Here is a 24785-nt window from a genome sequence, read left to right as displayed (position 1 = left end):
TAACACTAATTAATCTAATTGATGTATGTTCAGTAATAAATTAGGATGGAGTGTTGTGTAAGTATTGCACTGGCGGGGTCAAGATTGTCAGGTGCCAGCACCACTCCACACGCGTGGAATGTAACACATGAAAACAAGACGATATATAAATTATAAATATATTATATAAAAACAAATAGGGGCCATCGGCCACCATCACAATAGCTACCGACACGACACTTACAGTCTCGGTAAAAATCTGCTACTTTATACAGCATCACTAATCATAAACTTGTCACGAGTCATCTTATATTGAATATAAAAACAAGTAATAGCAACAGTGCGTAGCTATGTTGAGTCTACCTCCGCAGGTAACAATCCGTTAAGTTAAGAACACAGCCTCGCAAGCCAAATACTTTTAGGTATCTTCATTCACATCGTAAGGTAAACATTTCACTAACATTATTTATAATATGATACAAGAGTGTATTTAAACATATGTACAATTAAAAATACATAGTCCATTTAGATTAAAAATCTACACTGTATTTACATAGCTACACTCGTCGGTCGTCCTTAAGTATACATTTACATCACTTTACACTTGTACGGGGGTCGTCAGTCCGTAGCACCGCTGCCAGTCCGGGGTAGCAGGGCCTGCGCCAGCACTCACCACTAGAGCTGCTCGACGAACCTGCTGAGCTGGTCCTGGGGCGTCATGGCGGGCACCTCGCCGGTCTCCTGGCTGGCGCCGACGGGGGAGGCGTGCGGGTGCAGCGCCCCCGCGTGGTTCTGCCCCAGCAGCATCTCGGACGCCGAGTCGTGCGGCGACGGCTGCGGCCCGCGGGGACTGGCCGCCGCCTGCGTCCGCGGGCTGGGCGACGGCCGCGACGACGGTGACGGCTGGGGGCTGCGGATGGGCGGCGGGCTGCGCAGCTGCTGCTGCTGCACGGAGATGCCCTGCGGGGGGCCCATGACGGCCTGCGGCGACGGCACGGGCGGCGGCGTCGGCTTGAGGCCCTGCATGGGCGGGTACTGCTGCTCGGGATACGAGTTGTAGCCGAGGTGCGGCTGCCGGATGGCGGGCAGCCGCTGCTGATACGACGGCGGGGCGGACGGCTGCTGGAACGGCTGTTGCTGTTGCTGCTGCTGCTGCTGTTGCACTTGTTGCTGCTGCTGCTGGCGCTGAAGCGCGAGCATCTGCTGGTGCTTGTACCACTGCTGCTGCTGCGGCGTCAGCGACTGGTTCGGCGGACCTTGGTTGAGGCCCTGGCCGGGGTTCTGGCCCGGCGTCTGCCCGAGCATGCCGCCCTGCATCTGCAGCCGGTTCTGGTGCTGCCCGCTGTTCTGCTGCGTGAGGATGTGCTGCAGCTGCTGTGGGGGCGTCGTGCCCACACCCGCGCCGCTGGCCTGCTGGAGTTGAGCCTGCTGCAGAACAAACGCGATTTAGCAAAATGAGGGCGTTGGCCGCGAAAATTAGGAGGGAATTTTCGAATCGACAAACAAGAATTGGACAATTTGTATTTTTTGCAATATTTTGACCCGAATTTTGCAGGTGGTGAGAGTAAAATATCGTGAATGTGTAATTAATAATAAAGTCTACAGTCAAAAGTCCGAAGGAAATTTACGATATTCTACACGGTTGATCATGTCTTTTTTAAGTTGTTTAGATGTAGAAATACAAACAAAGTTATCCGTTAATATAGTGCTTTAAAGTTTTCATGCATGTAGTCCCAAAACACTCTCACCAACTTACAAAGACGTGCTAAATATGATTTATTAGTCTCACAAGGCCGCCTTTTTTAGTTGATTATAACTCTATGCAAAAAAAAAGAAAACCTATTTTCAATAGGATAAAGTTAGTAAAACTTTAATTTTTTACTATATACATCGTCAGGAAAAATAGGTAAAACATCACTGAACAGTGAATGATTTTTTTCAAAATTTAAGCAACATAAATTTTACGTCATTTTTTTTTAAATATGTTTATTTTAAAACCTTTGGTTTTTCTCTTGTAGCGTGATCTCGGCGTATTCTTTAAAATAGACAAAAAGTAATCTGCAAGCAATGAATATTCCCAACTTCCTCGGTAACGTTTTCCAATCGATACAATATCTTGTTAGACAAGCATTCTTCATGTTTATCGCGAACAGTACCTTTGTTTTCTAGACAAAAACTCAGTTTAAGTTTAAGTATTTAAGCACCAAGATTTTTTAGGAAAACTTTTTTTCAGTATTTAGACACAGCTGCAGTTTTTTTAACAAAAAAATAATTTACTCTTACTGAAATAATTACATATTAACTACTACGGCTCGGATAATAATATGCAAAATGCATATTTTTGCGTATTCTGCATATTTAACTAGAGACCAAAGTCTAAGAGAACCAAATAAAAAACATGTTTTGCATGTTATTCAATGTAAACTCAATAATAGGTATCTCTTACATAAATAATTATTTGTGTTCAATTTTTATAATAGATGTCGAGCACAAACAAACATCTTATAAACCAACACTGGAGAACGCCTCTTCACAAAAGAAATTGTGAAAAAAGAAACTAAGTCACTGTAACTCAAACATCAATACGAGAAACTTTCTCTGGTAATACAGCCAAAAATGATGAGGAAACATTCAAGTTCGATTTATGCCATGATTGCCTCGACTATTCCATTAAAAAAGTCAAGTAATCTTACATTTAATTTATTTTTGAAAAATATTGTAAAAGGACCATTCCAGACGAAAGCAGACTCAGGAAAACAACAACTGTAGATAAATATTATACCGAAACTGTTGCTAAAATTAAGACATGTTTGCAAAATAACTTTATTTACTTTGTTGTTGACGAAACAAGAGATGTAAGAGGCGGCAAAAACATAGCAAATTAATTAGTTGGTACTTTATCTGCAAACTTTGCGTCAGATTCTTATTTAGTTGCTGTTAAAGAGTTAGAAAAGGCGAATAATGTAACTATAAGTAGATTTGTCCAACAAAGTTTAACAAACATATTTTTACCTAATGCTACACCATTTAATAAAATCGTATTAATACTTTCTGATGCTGCGTCATATATGCTGGAACCCACTTAAACGTATTTTATCCAAATTTGAACCATTGCACTTGTCTTTCCCACGGTGACAGAATAGCGGAAGTACGAAATCAATTGGCAAATGAATTAATTAGTAACATGAAAAAGGTTTTTACTAAGGCTCCTTTAAAAGTACAAGTATATAACGATACACTACCAGATGTACCATTGCCTCCTAAACCTGTCATTACACGATGATGGGGTACATAGCTTGATGCAGCTTTATTTTATTTCAAATGTTCCTGTGAGACGAAAGAAACCATTTCAAAATTTGACGATAGTTCATCTGCAGCAATCAAAAATTTTTTAAATAGTCCTAAATTAAATCAGAACTTAACTTTCATAAATAACAACTTCGAATTAATTGGTGTAACATTAACAAAATTAGAAAAACAAAAAGTACCCCAAAGTGTGTTACTAGACAAACAAATGTGGTTAAAGTTTTAGATGGACAGTTTTCAGATGAGGTAAATGTAGACCCTCAAATTGTGTCGTCCTTTAAGTATGCCCCAATAACATCTGTCGATGTAGAGCGTAGTTTTTCAGTGTATAAATATATTTTAAGTGATCGAAGACAATCATTTAAAATGGAAAACCTAGAAAAACACGATATTATAATACATGTAAATAATAATATTTTTCAAGAAAGTAACTTATTTTTTAATAATGTAATAGCATACACCGACATAGTTTTAATTTGTATATTTTTTGCATATTTTAGCAACTTTTTTGCATATAATGCCAAATTTCTCTGCATATATATGCGCATATTTATATTTTTTTTAATTGTGCATATGATTGCGAGCTATTTAATTTTTGTTAAAGAAGGCCAAATTTTTATTTTTTGTAGATTGTCGAACACGATTACTTCGAATTAAGCTTTAATTAGTTTACTTTGACTTATATTTTCGTATGACGATAACACTACAAATTATTTTTTTAACTAAAATGGCAACAATCAATCTTTACAAGCACGCGCCTTGATGGTAAGCGCAAATTACGCATTACGAATAGAGCAATTGCCAGAAAAATGAAGGTATGCCCTGCCACAGTAATTATATTTTCAAGAAATTAAAAAAAAATCAGTAACAGTGGTGCCTAAATACTTACACACGGTATTGAACCTTCAATAAATCCGCTGAATTAACACAAACACGCTGCTTTGTAAAGCTTCTAATTCAAATTAAAAAACGTATAACAAACGTCAACTTTCCAGTCTTTCCGCAAAATGGTTTCCACCTGCTCTGAAATTTAAATAAATGTATAGTTATGTTTTAGAACGTGATACCAAAACCAATTATTAATTTGTGGAATCTAGATATTACAAAAATTACAAATGAAGTGACTTTTCTCATTTTCCTTCCTAATTTTCTGACTCAAAGAATAGACAAATACCCGATCTCACGATTCGGTATCTATCGTCGACGACTTGGGTTTTTTCTCTGGTTCGAGGTTCGGTTTCGAGGAGGGGATCTGGATGAGAGAGGATCAACATATGGATAGTTCACAACACTGGTCACTCTAACCGATAAGAACAGAACACACCTGTCTTTGTTTGATGAAGGCGGCCATCAACTGGGGGTTCGCTTTCAGTATGGTCAGTATCTGTTGTTGTTGTTCGGGTGACTGTGGCGACCTTAACGTCTGCATTAACTGTTGTAAGGCTTGTTTCTGCATCGCGCTCTGGGGATTGATGTTGCCTGCGCCGGGTCGAACCGCCCCTTGGTTACCCTGCATGGGGTTCTGACCCATTTGACCTTGTTGGATTATCTGGGGGCCGGGTTGCCGGATTCCTTGCGCTCCTCCGGGGTACCTTTGTTGCCACTGCTGCATCGGTAGCAAGTTACCCCCTGAAATTAACAACGGCCGTGTCATCACAAATACACATTTATTACATACAAATTTACGAATTTTCTTACCTTGATCTGTTCCCATGTGTCCTCCCATTCTCAGTTGTGGAGGCGGCATGTTCTGTCCCGGCACTCCGCCGCCGGGCGTGACCTTCCCGTAGCCCACGTGCGGCGCCTGCTGCCTCGCCGCCTCCTCCTGGACCTGCTTCACCACCTGCAGCACGTTCGCTGGCGGCGTCTGCGTGCCCGGCTTGATCCCGATGCCCGGCTGGTGCGGCGACTGTATTCCCATCGCGCTGTTCGCCATCGCCGACGAGTTCATTGAGTTTGCCGGGCTGACCGCGCCCGGCACCACCGACTGCACTCCCGACGCGAGCCCCACGCTGTTCGCGCCCGGCATCGCGTTGCCTTGCGGCAGCGTCCTCGTGTTCATCACCGCCATGCGCCTTCGGAGCAGCTGCGCCTGCTGCAGCCGCTGCTGGAGCTGCTGCTGCTTCAGCTTGTGCTTGATGTTCGAGCAGAACGGCACCGGACACTTGGTCTCCTGGCAGTGCTTCGCGTGGTAGCAGCACAGGGCGATCAGCTGCTTGCAGATCGGGCAGCCGCCGTTGGTCTTCCTCTTGCACACCTTCGTGTGCGTCACCACGCGCTTCATCTTCTGGCAGCTGGTTAGGCGGCAGTTGGCGTCGCGGCACTGGCACGCGTGCACCAGGGAGTGGATGCACCGCTGGATGGACAGCTGGCGGGCGGCCTGCGGGTTGACTTGCTTCTGGTCGCTCGGCGAGCTGCCGTCGTCCAGGTCGAGGCCGAGTTTCTCCATCTTGTGGGGATGACCCTCCTTGTCGTAGCACTGGATGCAGAGGTCGAAGTCGTCGCAGACGGTGCAGTGGTAGCGCGTCTCGACGTGGCCTTTGCAGTGGTTGCAGGTGTAGACGAACTTGTCCTGGCCCTGGTTGTGGAGTTCGTAGAGCATGCACATGGTGCTGAATTTGGCGCGGCGCAATGACGAGAATTCGTAGTGTTTTTCGCGGGCGAGGGTGAGGAAGGCGTCGCGGCCGTCCATTAGGTCGCAGTTGATGAAGGGGTCGGGATCTTGGATCGGCTGTAAACGATGGCGACGGAAATTAGTCAAATTGTTAGATTAGGCGAACTGGCAACTGAATAATTGTAACAAAAATAATAATAATAATAATATTAAAGTATGTAATCGCTGCTCAGACTTTAAACTGAGCATATGGTAGAATAAACACAGAAACACATAAAACAATGAAAAGTAAAAGTTAAAAAAAAAGTAAGAGAACCAAAGACTTAAAAAGTGCAATAAAAAGAGAACATAATGTAAAAAATTATAGCGGTATTATTTAATTATAATTAGAGAACAACACAGTATTAAGCCCTAGGCTTTCAAGGCCTGGAGAGCAATTTAAATAAATAAATTATGCTTACGTGACTAAATATTTTCGATATTTTATATTTCTTTTAGAATTTTTTAAGACATTGATTTTTCTACTTTGAAGAAGATACATATTTTTATTCATAAAATTGGCTTAAGTTAAACTTAACCAAACAAGTAATAAATACCTGTTCTTACTTAATTTTATTTACCATTGTCTGTAACTAATTAGAAATAAAGCACATACTGCAGGAAAGAGCAAAGTTCATTTTATTTAATGGCTGCATATTTAATATCGTTGAGTGATTCAAGAAATAGCTTCGGTTACACTTTCGAGATTTTATTACAAACTGTTCGAGTTCTCGAGGAAGAAAAAAGGTAAAGAAAAAGAGTTTAGAAATTCTATAGTATGGATACCCAAGCGCTAGAATGATCAGGTGCCCTTCATGTGATCACTAGTTCAACAGTCAGATTTACACGCTAATTCTACGTAAAGCAATTGCGGCTGGAATTTCAAAAAAAAAGGTTTTAAACTTGAAAATTAATTTTTAAGTGTGGCACACTCTGTAATTGTGTCATGCTATATATTAAGCACATCTTATATTTTTTTTAAATCCCAAATTGTACGTTTTAATTAGAAATGAAGTGAACAATTGCAAAATGTATCTTTTTAAATCTTGAAAGTCAAAAAATTAAATTTCAACAGACAAAAATAGAAGGTAGTAACAATGGAATTATTATTGTATATCAACTGGTTGTGAAAGTAATTTGAAAAAAATATCAAAACAAATTGTTATAGATATTTACTCTCTTTGACAAGCAACTACATACAAATGATAAACATAAAAAAACATTTATACAGGATGAGTCACTAAGCGCGCGGTGTTTGATATCATTGTTATAAATAAGAAAAAAATGAAAGGCCAAAATTCTACGATTCTCTGAGGACTATACTTTGAAATTATTTCGACTATACAGTAATTTGTTTTTAAGGCATGATAATTGCAACTGATTTTCATCTATCTAAAAAAACCACGTGCACAAAACAATAATAATTTTTAAAAATATAGTACTTACAGCAGTGTATCACAAGTATTAACAAAATTTTAAAAAAGACTGATTTATTGAAAATATTAAACAAAAACTTGAAAGAAAAACACGAAAAAATAAAAGCGAAATATACACGAGGAACACAGTGACGACACGAAAGCTAAACTTGCAATGATGTCGTTAGTCTAAAATTTAAGCTGCTTAAATCCGAACGGGTCCAGGTACTCGGCAAACATTCCTTGACCAATAGTATTGCAGCTTTGACTAATCACTTTTACAACTCCAGAGCTTGGGTAATGATCCTATAGAAATTGGAAGTGAAAGTAGGAGCACAGGGCAGACGAAAGATGAATAGATACGGAAATATTTACATTGTACTAAAAATTTAGATGCTTCTGGGTGGCTCCACGTGCGCTTTGGGGAACGTGTTGTTTCCACAAGACAGAAAAAAAAACAACTTTAAATTTATTTCAAAAAACTCTGTTGCATTGTTACAGTCGTTTTGGTTTTTGGTGCTAGTTTGTGGCACTCACATCTACCGTCATTTTTTTGTCAATTGTTTGTGATTTTAAGTAACAAATATGAAAAACGGCATCCATTAGAATGCTTACGTTGTGTCTTTTCAGACTCTCTATTATGGGCTGTAACTTTTTTTCTGTATATACCACGTATTGAAAAGATTGTAATTTATTTTACTGTTTAAGAAGGGTGTCTTCAATAATAAATATAAGTAAGTACCCTACCTGAACAAGTATCAATGAATGGTAGGCTACTGAAACTTAGTTATAATTTGCCCATTGTGGTGGCTTTCAGCTGTCTTTTGTGCCAACATTACAAGAGTTACTGGCTTCAAAAAATTAACCTAGTATTTTTTCCTCAACATAGCGATTTAAGGGGTAAAGTACGTTCTTTTTAAAAGTTAACATATTTCAAGCAATTTTTTCTCACGTTGTTATGGTTTAAAATGTCATATGTGGGTATCGGTGGTGATTTTGAGAAATAGGTACGGTTACGGTTTTCAGATTTTTATTAGATGCTTACGGTTTGAAACTGGAAGAGAAAGTAGACGAAAGATAGGACGTATTTACATTTGTACAGAGATTAAGTACCTACTTTAACACAGTAAATAGGCTAAATACCTCCCTCTGATAACGTTAATGCACCCCATCCTTTTATACCTGCTTTATTTGTATAATAATACCTTTGATCATTCATGAACACTATTATTACTATCAAATTTAATTTAATTTAATTAAAAACGCTCTGCAGTGGGGTCGTACTCATACTGGCATTTGAGGAATAGTATGTATATAAATATTATTGTACAAATAAAGCAGGTAGAAAAGGATGGGGTGCATTAACGTTATCAAAGGGAGGTAGTTAGCCTAAGCTACTTACTGTGGTAAAGTACTTAAATTCCAGGGCTTTCTTTGTCGTTATGATTTATAACTTTAGTCAACGTTTATTAAGAGTGGTGAGGCGACTATTCATAAATTATAAATGCGTTCAGGTAGATCACGTGTTTTTGGGGGAACGGTTGTTCCCAAATAAAAGTTTTTAAACATTTTTTGAAAATTCGCTCTATTTATCTCTACCATTAGCATAAAGTTCGCCAATTATTCTTTTCAATTCTCTTGAAATTTTTAGAATTAAAACGTTGGTATGGTGTCGAGTGTGTATAACAGTTAAAAATGATTTTTTTTAAGTGTTCTAAATAAATGTTTTTAAATGTCTTTTGAAAAATTTACTCTAGAATACAAAAATTGATGTGACAAAAACTATATAAATGTCTTTAAATATATTTTTGAAAAGTCGCTCTAGAATATACAGACTCATTTTTGGTTATCAGTTAAGGTCGACTTACTTGAAATTTGTAGAATGAAAATATTCATACAAGTGTCATACAACAATTAAATGTTTCTAAGTATTTTTCAAAAAATCCGTTCTAAAAACAAAAGTTGATGTCACAAGACCAATTAAATGTTTTAAAGAATACACAAAAAAATTGATGTTATAAAATTACTAAATAAAAATTTGCATTGATGACTTGTAAAGTACTTATATTTATTATTAAAAGCACACTTCTTAGGCTGTAAAATAAAATTACAACCATTTCAATACGTATTATAGAAAAAAGTTACAGCCCATAATAGGAGTTTGAAAAGAGCACTTCAGACTTCTAAAGGGTGTCGATCGGAAGTGAAACATCACTTGAGATCATCCTCAATTTTTTCACCAAAATCAAAAATCATACGGCGAACTTTTTTAAATTCAAATTTGTTGTTTTCATATGGAACGACTCCAAAGTGACTTTGCTTTGCGAGTTTTTTGTACTTTCCATCAAAATTCAATATAATAATAAAAAATAAGTAACTTCAGCTGCAGTCAGAAGACCGTGAATAATCAAGGATAAAAAAAAATCTCTTCCACAATTACAATCGCGACTACATAAATACAAAAAAAAAAAAAAAAAATCGCTCAGCAGCTCCAATTTCCATACTTTCGAAATCGATCTGTTTAATCAAGCAAACACTACACATTCTATAAAATATCCTTGAAACTAGACCTAGTACACACACTGTAAATTGGCAAAACTGTATTTTAAGAAAAACAAATATCAACATGCTGATATCAGCAATAAAACCAAACATCAAGGATGCCAAGTAATTGGCACTAAAATTGCCACGACTAAATAATAAAAATAACTTTCTTTTGCACATTCGTCTGTTTTCGATCATTGTATTACGTAACATTTAGTATTAGACACGTATTTTCGTTCAATTAACACTACAGCGCCAGGAGTGCACACAAAAACGAAAAAAGATAACCTGGAACTAATAAATTAACGAACAAAACCGTTTCATGAAGTTAACTATTTTCGCTGTTATTTAAAGTCATAAACACCATTGTAATGAGGTTACCATCTGTATTTCATAAACAAGGTTTCAGTTTCAACACAATTCCTCAAACAAGACAGCATCCGTTAACTATTACATACAGATTCATCCGGAAATTGCCACCGAATTTAGAACAAACATACAATTGTGGTGGTAAATACCCATCTTTCGAGACCCGATCGTAATTAATTCCACAATTAACCGTTATCTCGCAACAAAATTGTTCCTCTATGGTTACACCATTGACGCACGATTCTTATCTTTCACATCAAACATAATTAAGAAAACATTAAAATCGTGTTTCTGCTATCAGACAAAAGTAGGTTATCAGCAATCGCCAATTCGGCAACAAACTCACCCCTAAACTCGCTGCCGATTGCACCGAATGCAGCCGAATCACGAAGAACACCTCTTTATGCTTCTCCATCGTGGCGAAAATTTTCGCCGACAAATCGTTTCCGGTCTGCGGCGTGTTCGACTTCTTGCTGTTCTTTCGTTGGTTCGCTTTCGACTTATTGCTTTTCTTCGCCTTCTTCTGACCTTTCTTCTTGCCGTCGGGTCCCGTCTCGCACTCTTCCGTAAGCGAGAAGATCTGAAAAAACAACCGTCAGCGAAAATAGCCCATCGCGATCGAGCAACTTACGGCATTTGCGGCGGCTTCCGCCGCCTCCGCTTGTTTCCTCTTTTCTTCCTCTTCCTGATCCAGCTCTTTGATGCTCTCTTCTAACACGTTCGGCCAGAAGTCGCCCTCGAAGTACGGAAGATCGGCCGCCGAGCGCAGGTTATCCTCCATCGCTTGCTTAAGAATATCCTTGTAATCCAGAACGATTCGTTCGATTATCCCCTTATCCAACATCTTCTTGTACCAGTCTTGAAGTCTCTTAGGTTTGGGTATTTTTTGTTCGACCGGGTGGCAATGGAATATATAGTCGTCGCCTTCCGACGGAGGACACGCCCATATGTGCGCCATGGTGTAACCCAACTGTTTCACATAGTCCATGTAACCCAGCAGAATCTCGTGATAGACGGCAGTCCTGAACTGTCTCGGTTTGAAAAAGTGCACCGAGTCTAAATACGCGATGTAGACGCGTCTGGTGTTCGGCGGCGGGCACTCGGACCCGTACTCCTGCACGTGCATTCCGAAGAAGCAAACGTCCACGCCGTCGATCTCCTCGAACGCGAAAAGTGCCTTCGCTCTGTAAGGGAAGTCGGGCGCCAGTTCGCCCGTCTCGACGAACTTACACCGCATCCCCGGTTTCACTTCGACACTCTTTTCCGAACTCGACACCACGCGGATCGACACCTCGCCGGCGCCGGCCTCCTTCTTCTTGAGGAAGTTATTCACTCTGTTCTCTATGTACGCGCCGAGCTTGGTCGCGGGCAGCCGCTTCGCGTTGAACTTGTTCTCGCGACGTTTCTGGCCCTTCTTCTTCAGGCACTCGTCGCAGGTGAAGCCCTGCGTCCAGATGTTTTCGTTGTGTAAGACGCAGATTTGGTGGAGCTTCCTGCCGCAGTCGGTGCAGTGGACGAACGCTTCCATCTCGAGATGGTCGTTCTTCATCTCTTTGAACTGGTCTTTCTTTATAGCTCTGTGAAAGAGTAGGGTTAAACGGGTTCGACTGTCGACTTGAGGACTTACGTTTGGGCTTGCGTGGGGTCGTCTCCTAGCGTTACCGTATCGCCTTGGATGTCGTTGAAGCACTTCTGGCAGAAGGTATATCTGTCGGATCCGAGTCCATACGCTTTAAGACTGTGTACAGTGTGCACCACACAGACACGCAAGCATTACACACCAAGCCGAATTTTTGTTAAAATGGCACGGAGTGGTGGAGGAACGGGAAAAAGAAACAAAAATGACGTGTTAGAAGCGTCGACGAGTGCAAAGCCTACCATCCTAAACCACGCGTCCGAAGAGTTACCACCCTTCTACACATGTGACGGTAATGTGGGACCACAACCTGCTAGATGCTCAGTCGTCAAAAATACTGCGGATGTTATGTGTCCGAGATACCAACGACTATAAAATTGTACTCTAAACTCAAATCAGATGACTTTTTTTCAAAATTGTGATTAAAAATCAAGGCAGATTCTTAAAATACAACTATAGGGGCAAGTTATTTTATAAAATTTAAATATTGTAGTCAATAAGCGATTTTTCCTTTGGGTTTAGTAAGGAATTGGCCGGCTCATTTCCCTAGCTGTTAATATGTTACCATTTCATTTAATATCTAATTTTCTCCCTAATATTTTATTTTAGAAACATTTTTAAAGAATTTTGGAGTCCCCTGGTGTCTTTTTAAAGTGAAAGTTTCTTGACGAACCCTAGTGATTTTTTTTTTTAAGATTTAAGAATCTCGGAGGCCCCTAGTGTTTTATTTTAGAAATATTTTGAAAGAATCTCGGGGTCGTCTACCGTCGTTTTTTGGAATATTGAAAAAATCTTAAGCCTCCTTGGTATCTTTTTTTTTTTTTTTTTTTAGAATGTCAAAGTATCTTGGAAACCCATAGTGTTTTGTTTTAGGAAATTTTTAAACAATCGCGGAGTTTCTTAGTGTTAAGAATGTGAAAAATCTTGGGGACTTTTTTTTAGCAGAAAAGTTTTTGGTTTTTTGTTTCAGGAAATTTTTAAACACTCACTGGCTCCCCTAGTATCTTTTTTAAGAACATTAAAGAATCTTGGGGTCGTCTAGTGTATTTTTTTTTAAATAATGTAACAGAATCGTAGGGACTCCTCGTATTTTGTTTTAGTAAAAAGATTTAAGAATCTCTGAAATCCCCGGTGTTTTGTTTTAGGATTTTTCTAAGGAATCGCTGGATCCCCTGGTGAATCTTGTTTTAAAAACGTAAAAGAATCTTGAAGCTCCCTAATCTTTTGTTTTAGAAACATTTTAAAAGAATTTTGGGGTCCCCTGGTGTCTTTTTAAAGTGAAAGTTTCTTGACGATCCCTAGTGATTTTTTTTTTTAAGATTTAAGAATCTCGGAGGCCCCTAGTGTTTTATTTTAGAAATATTTTTAAAGAATCTCGGGGTCGTCTGGCGTCATTTTTTTAGGAATATGAAAGAATCTTAGGCCTCCTAGTATTTTGTTTTAGTAAAAAGATTTAAGAATGTCGGGTCCCTTTTTTTTTAGAATGTCAAAGTATCTTGTTGGAAACCCATAGTGTTTTGTTTTAGGAAATTTTTAAAGAATCGCGGAGTTTCTTAGTATTAAGAATGTGAAAAATCTTAGGGACTTTTTTTTTAGCAGAAAAGTTTTAGGTTTTTTGTTTCAGGAAATTTTTAAACACTCACTGGCTCCCCTAGTATCTTTTTTTAAGAACATTAAAGAATCTGGGCTCGTCTAGTGTATTTTTTTTTAATAATGTAACAGAATCGTAGGGACTCCTCGTATTTTGTTTTAGTAAAAAATTTAAAAATCTCTGAAGTCCCCGGTGTTTTGTTTTAGGATTTTTTTAAAGAATCGCTGGATCCCCTGGAGAATCTTGTTTTAAAAATGTAAAAGAATCTTGAAGCTCCCTAATGTTTTGTTTTAGAAACATTTTTAAAGAATTTTGGAGTCTCCTGGTGTCTTTTTAAAGTGAAAGTTTCTTGACGACCCCTAGTGATTTTTTTTTTTTTAGATTTAAGAATCTCGGGAGGCCCCGGGTGTTTTATTTTAGAAATATTTTTAAAGAATTTCGGGGTCGTCTAGAGTCATTTTTTAGGAATATGAAAGAATCTTAGGCTTCCTAGTATTTTGTTTTAGTAAAAAGATTTAGGAATCTCGGGTCCCTTGGTATCTTTTTTTTTTAGAATGTCAAAGTATCTTGGAAACCCATAGTGTTTTTTTTAGGAAATTTTTTAAAGAATCGCGGAGTTTCTTAGTGTTAAAAATGTAAAAAATCTTAGGGACTTTTTTTAGCAGAAAAGTTTTTGGTTTTTTGTTTCAGGAAATTTTGAAACACTCACTGGCTCCCCTAGTATCTTTTTTAAGAACATTAAAGAATCTTGGGGCCGTTTAATGTATTTTTTTTTTAATAATGTAACAGAATCTTAGGGACTCCTCGTATTTTGTTTTAGTAACAAGATTTAAGAATCTCTGAAGTCCCCGGTGTTTTGTTTTAGAATTTTTTTAAAGAATCGCTGGATCCCCTGGAGAATCTTGTTTTAAAAATGTAAAAGAATCTTGAAGCTCCCTAATGTTTTGTTTTAGAAACATTTTTAAAGAATTTTGGAGTCCCCTGGTATCTTTTTAAAGTGAAAGTTTCTTGACGACCCCTAGTGATTTTTTTTTTTTTAAGATTTAAGAATCTCGGAGGCCCCTAGTGTTTTTATTTTAGAAATATTTTTAAAGAATCTCGGGGTCGTCTAGCGTCATTTTTTCAAGAAGGTGAAAGAATCTTTACAACTCCTAGTTTTTTGTTTTAGTAAAACAATTAAGAATCTCAGGGATCTCTGGTGATTTGTTTTAGGAAAATTGTTAAAAAATCACTAATTTTTTTCAAGAATGTGAAAAAATCTTGAAGATCTCTTGTTTTGTTTTAGGAAACTTTGAAAAGTCCCCTAGTGTTTTTTTAATGCAAAAGTGTCTCGGAGAGCCTTATTGTTTTGTATTAGAAATATAAAAATATAGCACTTTTTTGTCTTTTTTTTAACGTGAAACCTCGGGGGACTCAACTGTCTTGTTAAAAAATGTAAAACCTTCTCGGGGCCCCAAACGACTTTTTTTAAAATATAAAACCTTCTCGGAAGCGCTAAATGTCTTTTGTAAGAATGTTAAACCTTCTCGGGGCGCCAATGTTTTTTTTAGAATATAAAACCTTCTCGGAGGCCCCAAATATCTTTTTTTTTTTAATGTGAAACCTTCTCGGGGGTGCCAATTATGTTTGTTAAAAATTAGAACTTTCTCGGGGGTCCCAAATTTCTTTTTTTTTTTAATGTAAACCTTCTCGGGGGCCCCAAGTGTCTTATTTTAAGAATATTAAATCTTCTCGGGGGCTCCAACTGTCTTTTTTTAAGAAGGTGAAACCTTTTTTTTGTTACACAATGACTGGTTCCTTCTATATTGTTTTTACTCCATAGAGGTTATTATAAAAAAGTAAAATTCACCAAAATTAAATTTTATTATACAGGGTGTCCCAGAATTCGCGCCACTCCCGTGAATGACATGTTCCCTGTCCCGAACTGTGCCGTAATTCGCAAAAAGAATTGTCCAGGCTTTAACCGTGTGAGAACTGGAAGGCGATTAAGTTGACCAATAGAGAGGCTGCTTTTATATCTGAACGTTTCTATGTTCAAAGTTACCTATGCCAAGAACAAAAAATCGGGTAATACTAAAGTTGAATGAATTTTTTCCGAATCCCCCTCCGTCAACAGAAGGAAACAGAAGTGTGGTTATAAATTCAATCATTTTGACAATTGTTTGTCATAAACTGTCACGAAGTTCATCACTGACCTGAACAGACGCTTCTGCCCCCAAAGATGACTGATTAATGTACACAGAGACGTCAAGGTTTACTTTAAGCCAAGTAGCATGGGACAGAAGTTATTTCTGCTGCCATTCTAGTTAAATTGTGTTTAACTGGGCTGTACATGTCATAAAAGAAGCTGTTTCATTTCATCGTAGGCAAATAATACATTTATTACTATTCTACATAGTGTAGATACCGAAGAGCAGGTATTAGAAGTCATTTTCTTAGAGCCCCGTGAATAATGTGTTGTTCTTTTTAACGAAAAGTAGTGCATTTTCAGAATTCACTATGCATCATATCCCTGATATTAAGTTTATTGTTATTTCTAAAAAAGAGTACCACATGTTCATTCAAAGAACGTTATTAAGTGTACTAAAACATAAATATCGCTTTTGATTAATCGGTGCTTATGATTTTCAATAAACAGTATCAATTTTTACCGAACAGCTTTGTTGCTGATACCTAATCTAAGCAACGAAAAAAGAGACGAGACTCTGGTGTATTGAAATCATAGGTATCTGCTGTGGTGTCAATCATGTGGGGGAGATACTGAAAACGGAGACTTATTCAAGAATAATATTGATGGAAGCGGATCCTAGGAGAAGTGTCCGCTGCGTAGCGCAAATGAGTGGATGCTCAAGATCGACCACTCATCGTATCCTTCAAGAGAGAAAACTGCATCCTTACCATTACACGAGAGTGCAGCATCTGGGACCAACCGACTACCCGATTCCAGCCCATAGATTAATAGTATTGCTCTGGATATGCTCTCACGTTAGCGAAATGTGGATTTTCGTTTGCCCAGAAGTGCCAATGGTGCGCATTAAATATTCCTTTTCGGGAAAATGAACATTCGTCGGCGAAAAGAATGTGCCGTGAAAAATCAGGATTTAGTTCATTTTGTCGCAGTAACCATTGAGCAACATGCCCTCGTCGCGCAGTCGGCTCGTCGCAGATGCTGCACTTTCGTCAATAGTAAGGATGCAGATTTTTGTCTGTAAGGATACGATGCATGATCGATCTTGAGCATCCATTCATTTGTGCCACTTGTTCTTCACCGTCTACGCGTATAATCCGTGTAGCCCCAGGAAGGCCTTTCCGAATAGGCTAAAAAGATCCATCTTCTTTTGCTGGATGCAACAAACGACGAAACACATGCTGGTCAAGGAGCCGATGGTTGGGGAAAAGACCTGTAAATTCGCGCACAGCAGAGCGTTTACATTCTCCATAAATTAACATCATTTCCAAATATTCTTTATACTAGTATGAATAAGACATCAGTGACTTAGTGGTATTGGTACTGATTTGTTTATAGTTTGTATTGTCCTTAAATAAAAAAAAAATGCAACTAAACGATTTTTGTCACATTTTTTATTCGGATCTTTTCAATCTCTAGAAAGTACTCACAACTTTAAAGAAACTGTTTTAAATCATCATGTGCAACATCAATATTATTCTTGAATAAGTCTCCGTTTTCAGTATCTCCCCCACATGATTGACACCACAGCAGATACGTATGATTTCAATACACCAGAGAAGTGGAGTCTCGTCTCTTTTTTCGTTGCTTAGATTAGGTATCAGCAACAAAGCTGTTCGGTAAAAATTGATACTGTTTATTGAAAATCATAAGCACCGATTAATCAAAAGCGATATTTATGTTTTAGTACACTTATAATAACGTTCTTTGAATGAACATGTGGTACTCTTTTTTAGAAATAACAATAAACTTAATGTCAGGGATATGATGCATAGTGAATTCTGAAAATGCACCACTTTTCGTTAAAAAGAACAACACATTATTCACGGGGCTCTAAGAAAATGACTTCTAATACCTGCTCTTCGGTATCTACACTATGTAGAATAGTAATAAATGTATTATTTGCCTACGATGAAATGAAACAGCTTCTCTTATGTTATGACATGTACAGCTCAGTCAAACACAATTTAACTAGAATGGCAGCAGAAATAACTTCTGTCCCATGCTACTTGCCTTAAAGTAAACCTTGACGTCTCTGTGTACATTAATCAGTCATCTTTGGGGGCAGAAGCGTCTGTTCAGGTCAGTGATGAACTTCGTGACAGTTTATGACAAACAATTGTCAAAATGATTAAATTTATAACCACACTTCTGTTTCCTTTTGTTGACGGAGGGGGATTCGGAAAAAATTCATTCAACTTTAGTATTACCGGATTTTTTGTTCTTGACATAGGTAACTTTGAACATAGAAACGTTCGGATATAAAAGCAGCCTCTCTATTGGTCAACTTAATCGCCTTCCAGTTCTCACACGGTTAAAGCCTGGACAATTCTTTTTGCGAATTACGGCACAGTTCGGGACAGGGAACATGTCATTCACGGGAATGGCGCGAATTCTGGGACACCCTGTATTTCAGAGAAGCAGTATTTGTTGGACTGTACTTCACAAGCGAGGGAAGTTCTGTCGAAATTTTTTTAGTCAAAATCTCACGTTATCTGGAAGCGTTCTCAGTTCCCTGGATAATGATTTTTGACTAGTTTAGCAGCGCTATTAACATATTTGGAACTATATCGCAACATATCAAGAATTCATAAATATTATGAAAAATATGTGCTTCAAAAAACTATGAAACAATTCCTATTTCTATAGATTTAATGACCCCATTACTAAGCAAAATGTTGACATGACGTCATCAAATTGTTGGTGGGGATAAGACAAATTTGAATTCGCATTTTACTAACGCGCTGACAAAAAAAATCACGGGTGTTAACATCATCTAACTTTTGGAAGGTGGCGCCATGCGGGATTAACCGAAGTGAGTAACTTCAGGCCATTTGCGTCTCTATAATCTAGCAGGTCGTGTGGGACAATCGTGATTCTTACTGACTCTGAGGTGATGATCAAGCAAGCATGCCGACAGATGTGGAGGGGTGGGGTGGTACCGTGACCCGGATTCATCCGAACCCCAATCGCGGTACCTGATTACGTTAAATTTGAATGTATGTGACCCAATGAAGCGGACTTCACCAACATACTCCGACTAACAGTTCGTCAATACAGTGCTATATCTAGAATACCAGTACGGACCGACACTAACCTGTTCTGGTAGCTGTAGTATTTGGCGTCCCTTGGAATCGTGCACAGCTGCTTCCCATAACAACACAAAACTTGTGGATTGAAAGTGTACTTCCGGCCGCAACAGTACCCCATCGACTGCATCACCGGATCTATCTCCATCTCGAACACTTCAGACAGCTGCAAACCATTATCTTTACCACCAAGAACCATAAACCATCTCGAAACTCACTTTTGTACAGTACCGGTAAACTCTGCTGGTTTTCCTGTTGTATAACCACGCGTTGTCAAACATCAACCACACGTCGTCAACGTACTCCCACGGATCCGTGTACTGCCCCAAGTCCAACTTCTTCTTAATCGTCGACAAATCCATAGGTCTCTTCACGATGTCGAAATAATCCGGTATCCCCAAAGTCTGCGGGTCCACCGGTTGTCTAAACGGCAAACTCTCCGGATCTTGCCGGTACAACTTCTCCAAAGTGGGCATAAGTTTCTGCCGAAGCTCGTCAAATTTAAAAACTACAAACACCGATTTAACACCCGTCTACCGAAAACCACCCACCGACTTACTGCATTTCCTATGTTTGTTGGCGCCGCTACTGCTACAACCCATCGGTACCAGAGAACCGTCCGAGATCGTTGGTTTGACGTCGATCGAGCTATCCGCAACCCCTTGTTCCTCCTTCACGTGGATTTCTTCTTTAATCTTCGGCTCGCAATCGTCCATCGGTTCCGACTTGATCTCGGTTTTGATTTCCATTTTGATTTCATTCTTGATGTTCTTACCACCTTCGCTTTGGCTTTGTTCGTCGTCGACTTCTTGTTTGATGTGTTTAACATCCATGGAGTTCTCTTCTTTGATTTGATCTAGTTTACCTTTGATGCTATTCGGCGGCGGCGATGGAGAATCGTCTTCTCGATCGTGGGCGGCCGTTATGGCGGCCATTTGCGAAGACATTGACGATTGGCGGGGAGCGTTTTGGGCCGCTCGTTCGGCGCTACTCATTCCTTTGCCTGGAAAATCAAGGGAGATTTTGACTTCCGGATACCATTGAAACGCGATTTTAATACCGAAATTTGACTAACATGCGGTTACATAACCCACTTAATATGGAAAAATGGTCGAATGATCAGGTAGATCAAATTTAAATTTACCATACAATACGGCGGGCGAAAAGTACAGAGAATCCATCAGCAACGCATTTTCAATTAAAGAATTTGCCGTTTTTTGAAGAAGTTGGTACATGGATCTTTGATCCAGTTATTATGCATTTATTTGGTTAAAATTTCATTTTTTAGACTTGGGTTTTTCGGTTCGGCATCAAGTCATTTCCAAAAACAGTAAAAAAAAATTGTCTTGTTTTTTAATTTTATGGCGTAATCTTTTGTATTTCTTAAAAAAGATCTTTCTTTGTTACCTGTGTCTTCTGTTGAGTAAAGACAGCATTTCACCCTCTCTTATTAATAAAGTATTGTCTATTCCATGAGTAGGATACGTACCATGCATTTTGAACCATAGAAATTTAAGATATCTTCCTTGCACTGATTCTATAAATAAAATAAAAATAAATAGGATGCCAAATAACATACATCCATATTGCAAACAAGAACAACATAAGCATTAAACAAAGTTTTTATTGCATTGATATTATTAAATTTTCTAGATTGTCTAATTATAAAGCCAAGCAGAGAAGATGTATGAATGACTAATATAATACATAAATGTGAGTCTAAATAAATAACCCAGTTAGAGATTTGTTTTTTATGGCATAGTTATAGATTCGACCAGATTTGTCCATGCAAATGAGATGATTTTACATTTATTATTAAAAATATGTAATAACAAAGGATTTTGAGAAGTTACAAAGAATTAAGTTATCGTCCGATTTAAAAACACTGTATAATAAAGTCCACCAAATAGTGAACATTGACTGTGTATTTCCAAAAGTGTTTATTGAAAGCCCCCAAATAAGCTGCTCAGGATTATAAAGGTGGTGATTTACAACGCTCTCCTGATTCGGATTACTTGTCCAAATTGGACATCATTGACCATTATAACATATTTCAGTTTTTTCAAATAGACCACCTGTATTTTATTACTGTACCTTACTCTATTTTTTGTTCTTCTTCTTCTAATATGGCGATGTCTCTCTTAAAAAAGTAAAAAATTGCAGTTTACAATCAACATTAAATATAGAAAATACGTAACAAATGAGGAAGAGAACAAAAAATTTAATAAGATGCGGAAACAAAACATAGGGGTTGTATTTTTTATAGACACTCTGTATACAATAATTTCATTTCAGTTCTACCACAACAAATCACTTCTCCACAAAATATTGTAAAACAGATATTAATTTGGCATTGACTTTTTCTGCTATTTCTAACAATGAATGAGATATCTAGAAACACGACCTTCCAAACACACATCTAATTCATAGGACCTTTGTTACTTTCAGGCAGCCAATTGGAGAGAAAGTGTAAATCATTATTACTATAATCCTAAGCAGTTTATTGGTGGATCCATCTTTCCATTTATGAAAAATATACTTGGTGTTCCATAAAAAAAATTGCCGTCATTTCCAGTTCTACCTCAAGTGATAATAAAAATGTGAGGTTGTCATGACATAGATCTTCTAAAATGATATCATTTGCTCAAAGAACTACAGGTTTATCTTGAAGAATATAAAAGTTACAGGGGTTGTATCAAATAAAAGAGACACCCTATATAATTCAATTGACGAAGAATTATTCTGTGGTGTAATATATGATGACTTAAAAATAAATTGCAAATTCATTGACGACATCAAAAGGAGAATTATTGAATATATTATTGTTAAACGTCATTGTCAGGAATTCTAGTCTGACCCTTTTTAGACTGAACATACGACCTGAATTTGTTAGGATTATTCATAAAATTGACCTCAACGTCATTTAAACATTTATTATGTGCCGCATTTATGCCTAGCTGTTGCAGACACGGTTTGATTTGAAATATATTAATTGGAAAAGTCTTGTTATTGACTATCGAAATTTTACAATAATAATAATATTAATAATAATTAATACGTACAAAGTACAATTTTGTCGCAGAATAATAATAAAGAAAACATTTTCTGAAAATTTTGAAACAAAGAAAGATTTTTTAAAGAAATTTAAAGACATGAATACGATCACTTTCATTGTTAGAATCAGTACTGTTTATGTATAGTACCATTAAAGAAAACAAGGAAACTTCCAATTGATCTTAACCTACAAAACCAAAAAAATTTAATGTAAAAAATATGAAAATAAAAAAAAATCGAAAAATTGTGGAAATTCATATACCGACTTGCTCCGAAAACCGCAAACTTTCTCGTTTAAAATGTATTGTGAGTTTTTTACCCTTTCAACTAAAACTAGAACATCGAATTATGAAAATAATGAAATTTGATTTTGAACGAAACTTCGGTCTGCAAAACCGACGACCGCTGCCAGCGAACTTTCACCAAAAACGTTGATCAGACTAGCACACTCACCCAGACTAGCTGCCGTCGCTGGCGAAGACTGCACCGGCGTGGCCGGCGCTGGCGACGGCCCCCTCGACGAGCTGACCGACTTGGGCCCGGTGGCGTGGGGCGTCGTGACCGATTCGGAGTTCGGCGTCGCCGATATTCGAGTCGTGTTGATATTGTTATTGACTTGTCCTTGACTCTGCTGCGTCATAGTCTGCGACTGGAGGCCGAAGGCCGACGGCGACGGCGCCGGCGCCAGCCGGCTCTTCATGATGTCGTTGAACTGCTGCGCCTGCTGCTGCGTGGAGCTGGCCGGCGACGCCTGCGGCAGGCTGACCGGCCCGTTGGAAGCGACGAACTGGTTCCCGGTGGACGTGGAGGGCGCCGCGCTGCCTGGACCCCCTTGGCCCATCGCGCCGAACGGCGACAGCCCCGGGTTGCTCGAGGCCGTCGGGCTCGGCCCCGGAAGCCCCACCACGTTGGGCTGCTGGTTGCTCTGCGGCGCGGCGGCGTTCTGCACGAACAGGCGGCCGCCGGCCTGGTTGAGCGCGCCGAGTCCGCCGAGGGCCGGCGAGCCGCTGCGGAGGCTCGGCTGCGCCTGCTGGGGAAGCGCGCCGACGCCGGGCGGCCGCGCCACCCCCGACGCGGCGCCCTGGAGCGCCGGCCGGATCTGCGGCGGCTGGTTGTGCAGCAGCTGCTGCTCCTTGCGCTTCTGGCGTTTCTCTTCGAGCTCCTTCTGGATTTTGTAGATCTTCTCGGCGAGGAGGTGGTAGTACTCGGAGCGGGAGTTGGCCATCTCGTACATGTCGCCCTCGACCTTGCGGGCGTACGCGACGAGGTTGTGCATGCGCTTGTCCAGCATGGCTTGGGGGTCGGGCGTGGGGAAAATCGCTTGTACTAGTTTGTGCACCAGGTGGTTTCTGAGATCGGGCGTGACTGACTGGTGCCACTCTTTGGTCCCTTGTACAGGTGAGGCCGTCACTTGGCCGGCTTGCAGGCCGCCGGGTCCCACCAGGCCTTGGCCCGCCGCGTCGTTCGTCAGTCCGAAGATCACGTTGGAGACGCTCTGCTGGAGATTCGCGGCGGTTTGGCTGACGCCTTGGTTTGTGTTCGAAGCGGAGTCGCTTCCGAGGGGCAGGCTGACGTTGGGGGCGGGCTGGACGCTCGACGGGGGCATGGCGCGGACGCCGAGGCTCGCGGCCATGTTGGGGCCGCCCGCGATTGGGAGTCTTATGCAGGATCGTTGCTGGCCCGCGTTCGGAATTAATCCGGTGGGGGTCGCACCGGCACCGGTCGTAGGACACTGGATGCCCAGGGCGTCGTACGCCCTTCGCATGTCCGTCGCCGATGGATTTATTGACTGAGTACTTTGAGGCGGGTTAGCAGTCGCTGCAAAAACGGAAATTATTGAAACACATGGATCAAAAATAAAGCTAAAGTGGGTTTACACCATGTGATTTACTTTCAAGAAAAATTATCTTGCATATAACTATCTTCAAATTCAACCCAAAAATGATAGTCTTATTGCATACGTAATTTTGTTTTCTCGATGTTCCATTATTGTTCAAACAGACCTTCCCTCGCCCCTGAAGTACAATAAAACAAATCCAGCTTTTTCAAAAAATTATAAAATTTGATTATGCGAATTTGATTTTTATTTATGAAAACCTTTAATAAATTAAAATAAGATATGCATACAGTGTCAAAGTAAATATATTCCGTTTCTTTGAAAAATTATAAAAATAAATTTTGCAATGTTTGTTTTGTAATAACCTCTATCAAATAAAAACCGTGGGGGATCAAATGGCAAACGGACATTGTAAAATAGATTTCAACGGGAAAATGGCCCCTCAACGACAATAATAAGTTTTAACTTCAAGTATTTATTTATACATTGGAAGAATGTTAGGTAGAAATTTGTTTGATTTAAATGAGTTTTGTTAGCTTATTAAATTTGACATTTCGGTCGCATCCAAATCATACCTAATAATTAAAAATCCCATCTGCTAAAAACAAATCGTATAATTTTTCGATAAACTGTATCACAAAAATAATACACAAATCACATAGTGTAACCCACTTTTGCGACCTTTATTTATCTATAGCCACTATTGTGATTCTGGAATTAATAATTATATTTTCAAAATAGTACTTAACGCGACCTTGAACAATTCGGTCCATTTTTGAGATTCTCTAAATATAAACATGGTACCACAAAAATTTCGGTGGCGCTGTCGATCAATTAACTAATTTAATTTTACTAACCATTTTGAAGAAACAAAAAAGTTTAACTTTGTGTGTTTACATCATAAAAATATTCTTCCATAAATATTCTCCTGGAGAGGTGGAACATCATCTTTTATTCAACAACCACAGAACTTTTCACATTACAAGTGCAAATATGTCTTTATTAAGATGCTATCGTGTTTTATTATTGCTCATTGAGCATTGTTATTTGCGCTATCTCAATACAAAATGAGTTCTTTAGTACGTCGGTTATTTATATTTACTTCCAGCCATAAATATAAATTT

General features: G+C 39.0%; 1 protein-coding gene across 2 annotated transcripts in view; it reads right to left on the bottom strand.

Moving 5' to 3' along the window:
- Nucleotides 1-144: 144 nt before the first annotated feature.
- LOC135126054 (CREB-binding protein-like) overlaps nt 145-24785 on the bottom strand; it is a 34346-nt gene continuing 9705 nt past the window's right edge. Inside the window, exons 7-17 of one of the 2 annotated variants that reach the window (XM_064051847.1) lie at nt 22278-23642; nt 20260-20307; nt 19330-19773; nt 18989-19278; nt 18779-18936; nt 11894-12004; nt 10898-11843; nt 10613-10846; nt 4984-6016; nt 4610-4914; nt 145-1407 (exon numbers count right to left, since the gene is read on the bottom strand). In XM_064051847.1, the coding sequence (XP_063907917.1) occupies nt 655-1407; nt 4610-4914; nt 4984-6016; nt 10613-10846; nt 10898-11843; nt 11894-12004; nt 18779-18936; nt 18989-19278; nt 19330-19773; nt 20260-20307; nt 22278-23642 (5687 nt within the window). In that variant the 3' untranslated portion in view covers nt 145-654. The remainder of the gene's footprint in view (nt 1408-4609; nt 4915-4983; nt 6017-10612; nt 10847-10897; nt 11844-11893; nt 12005-18778; nt 18937-18988; nt 19279-19329; nt 19774-20259; nt 20308-22277; nt 23643-24785) is intronic. The other variant, XM_064051855.1, reaches the window with a different exon arrangement.

The sequence above is a fragment of the Zophobas morio genome, unplaced genomic scaffold (genome assembly GCF_036711695.1).
Source record: "Zophobas morio isolate AGI-343-1 ecotype UQ-CSIRO unplaced genomic scaffold, CSIRO_AGI_Zmor_V1 ptg000002l, whole genome shotgun sequence".
Taxonomy (NCBI): Eukaryota; Metazoa; Arthropoda; class Insecta; order Coleoptera; family Tenebrionidae; genus Zophobas; species Zophobas morio.
The sequence above is the reverse complement of the archived record's forward strand: the minus strand, read 5'-3'. Positions and strand labels throughout refer to the sequence as shown.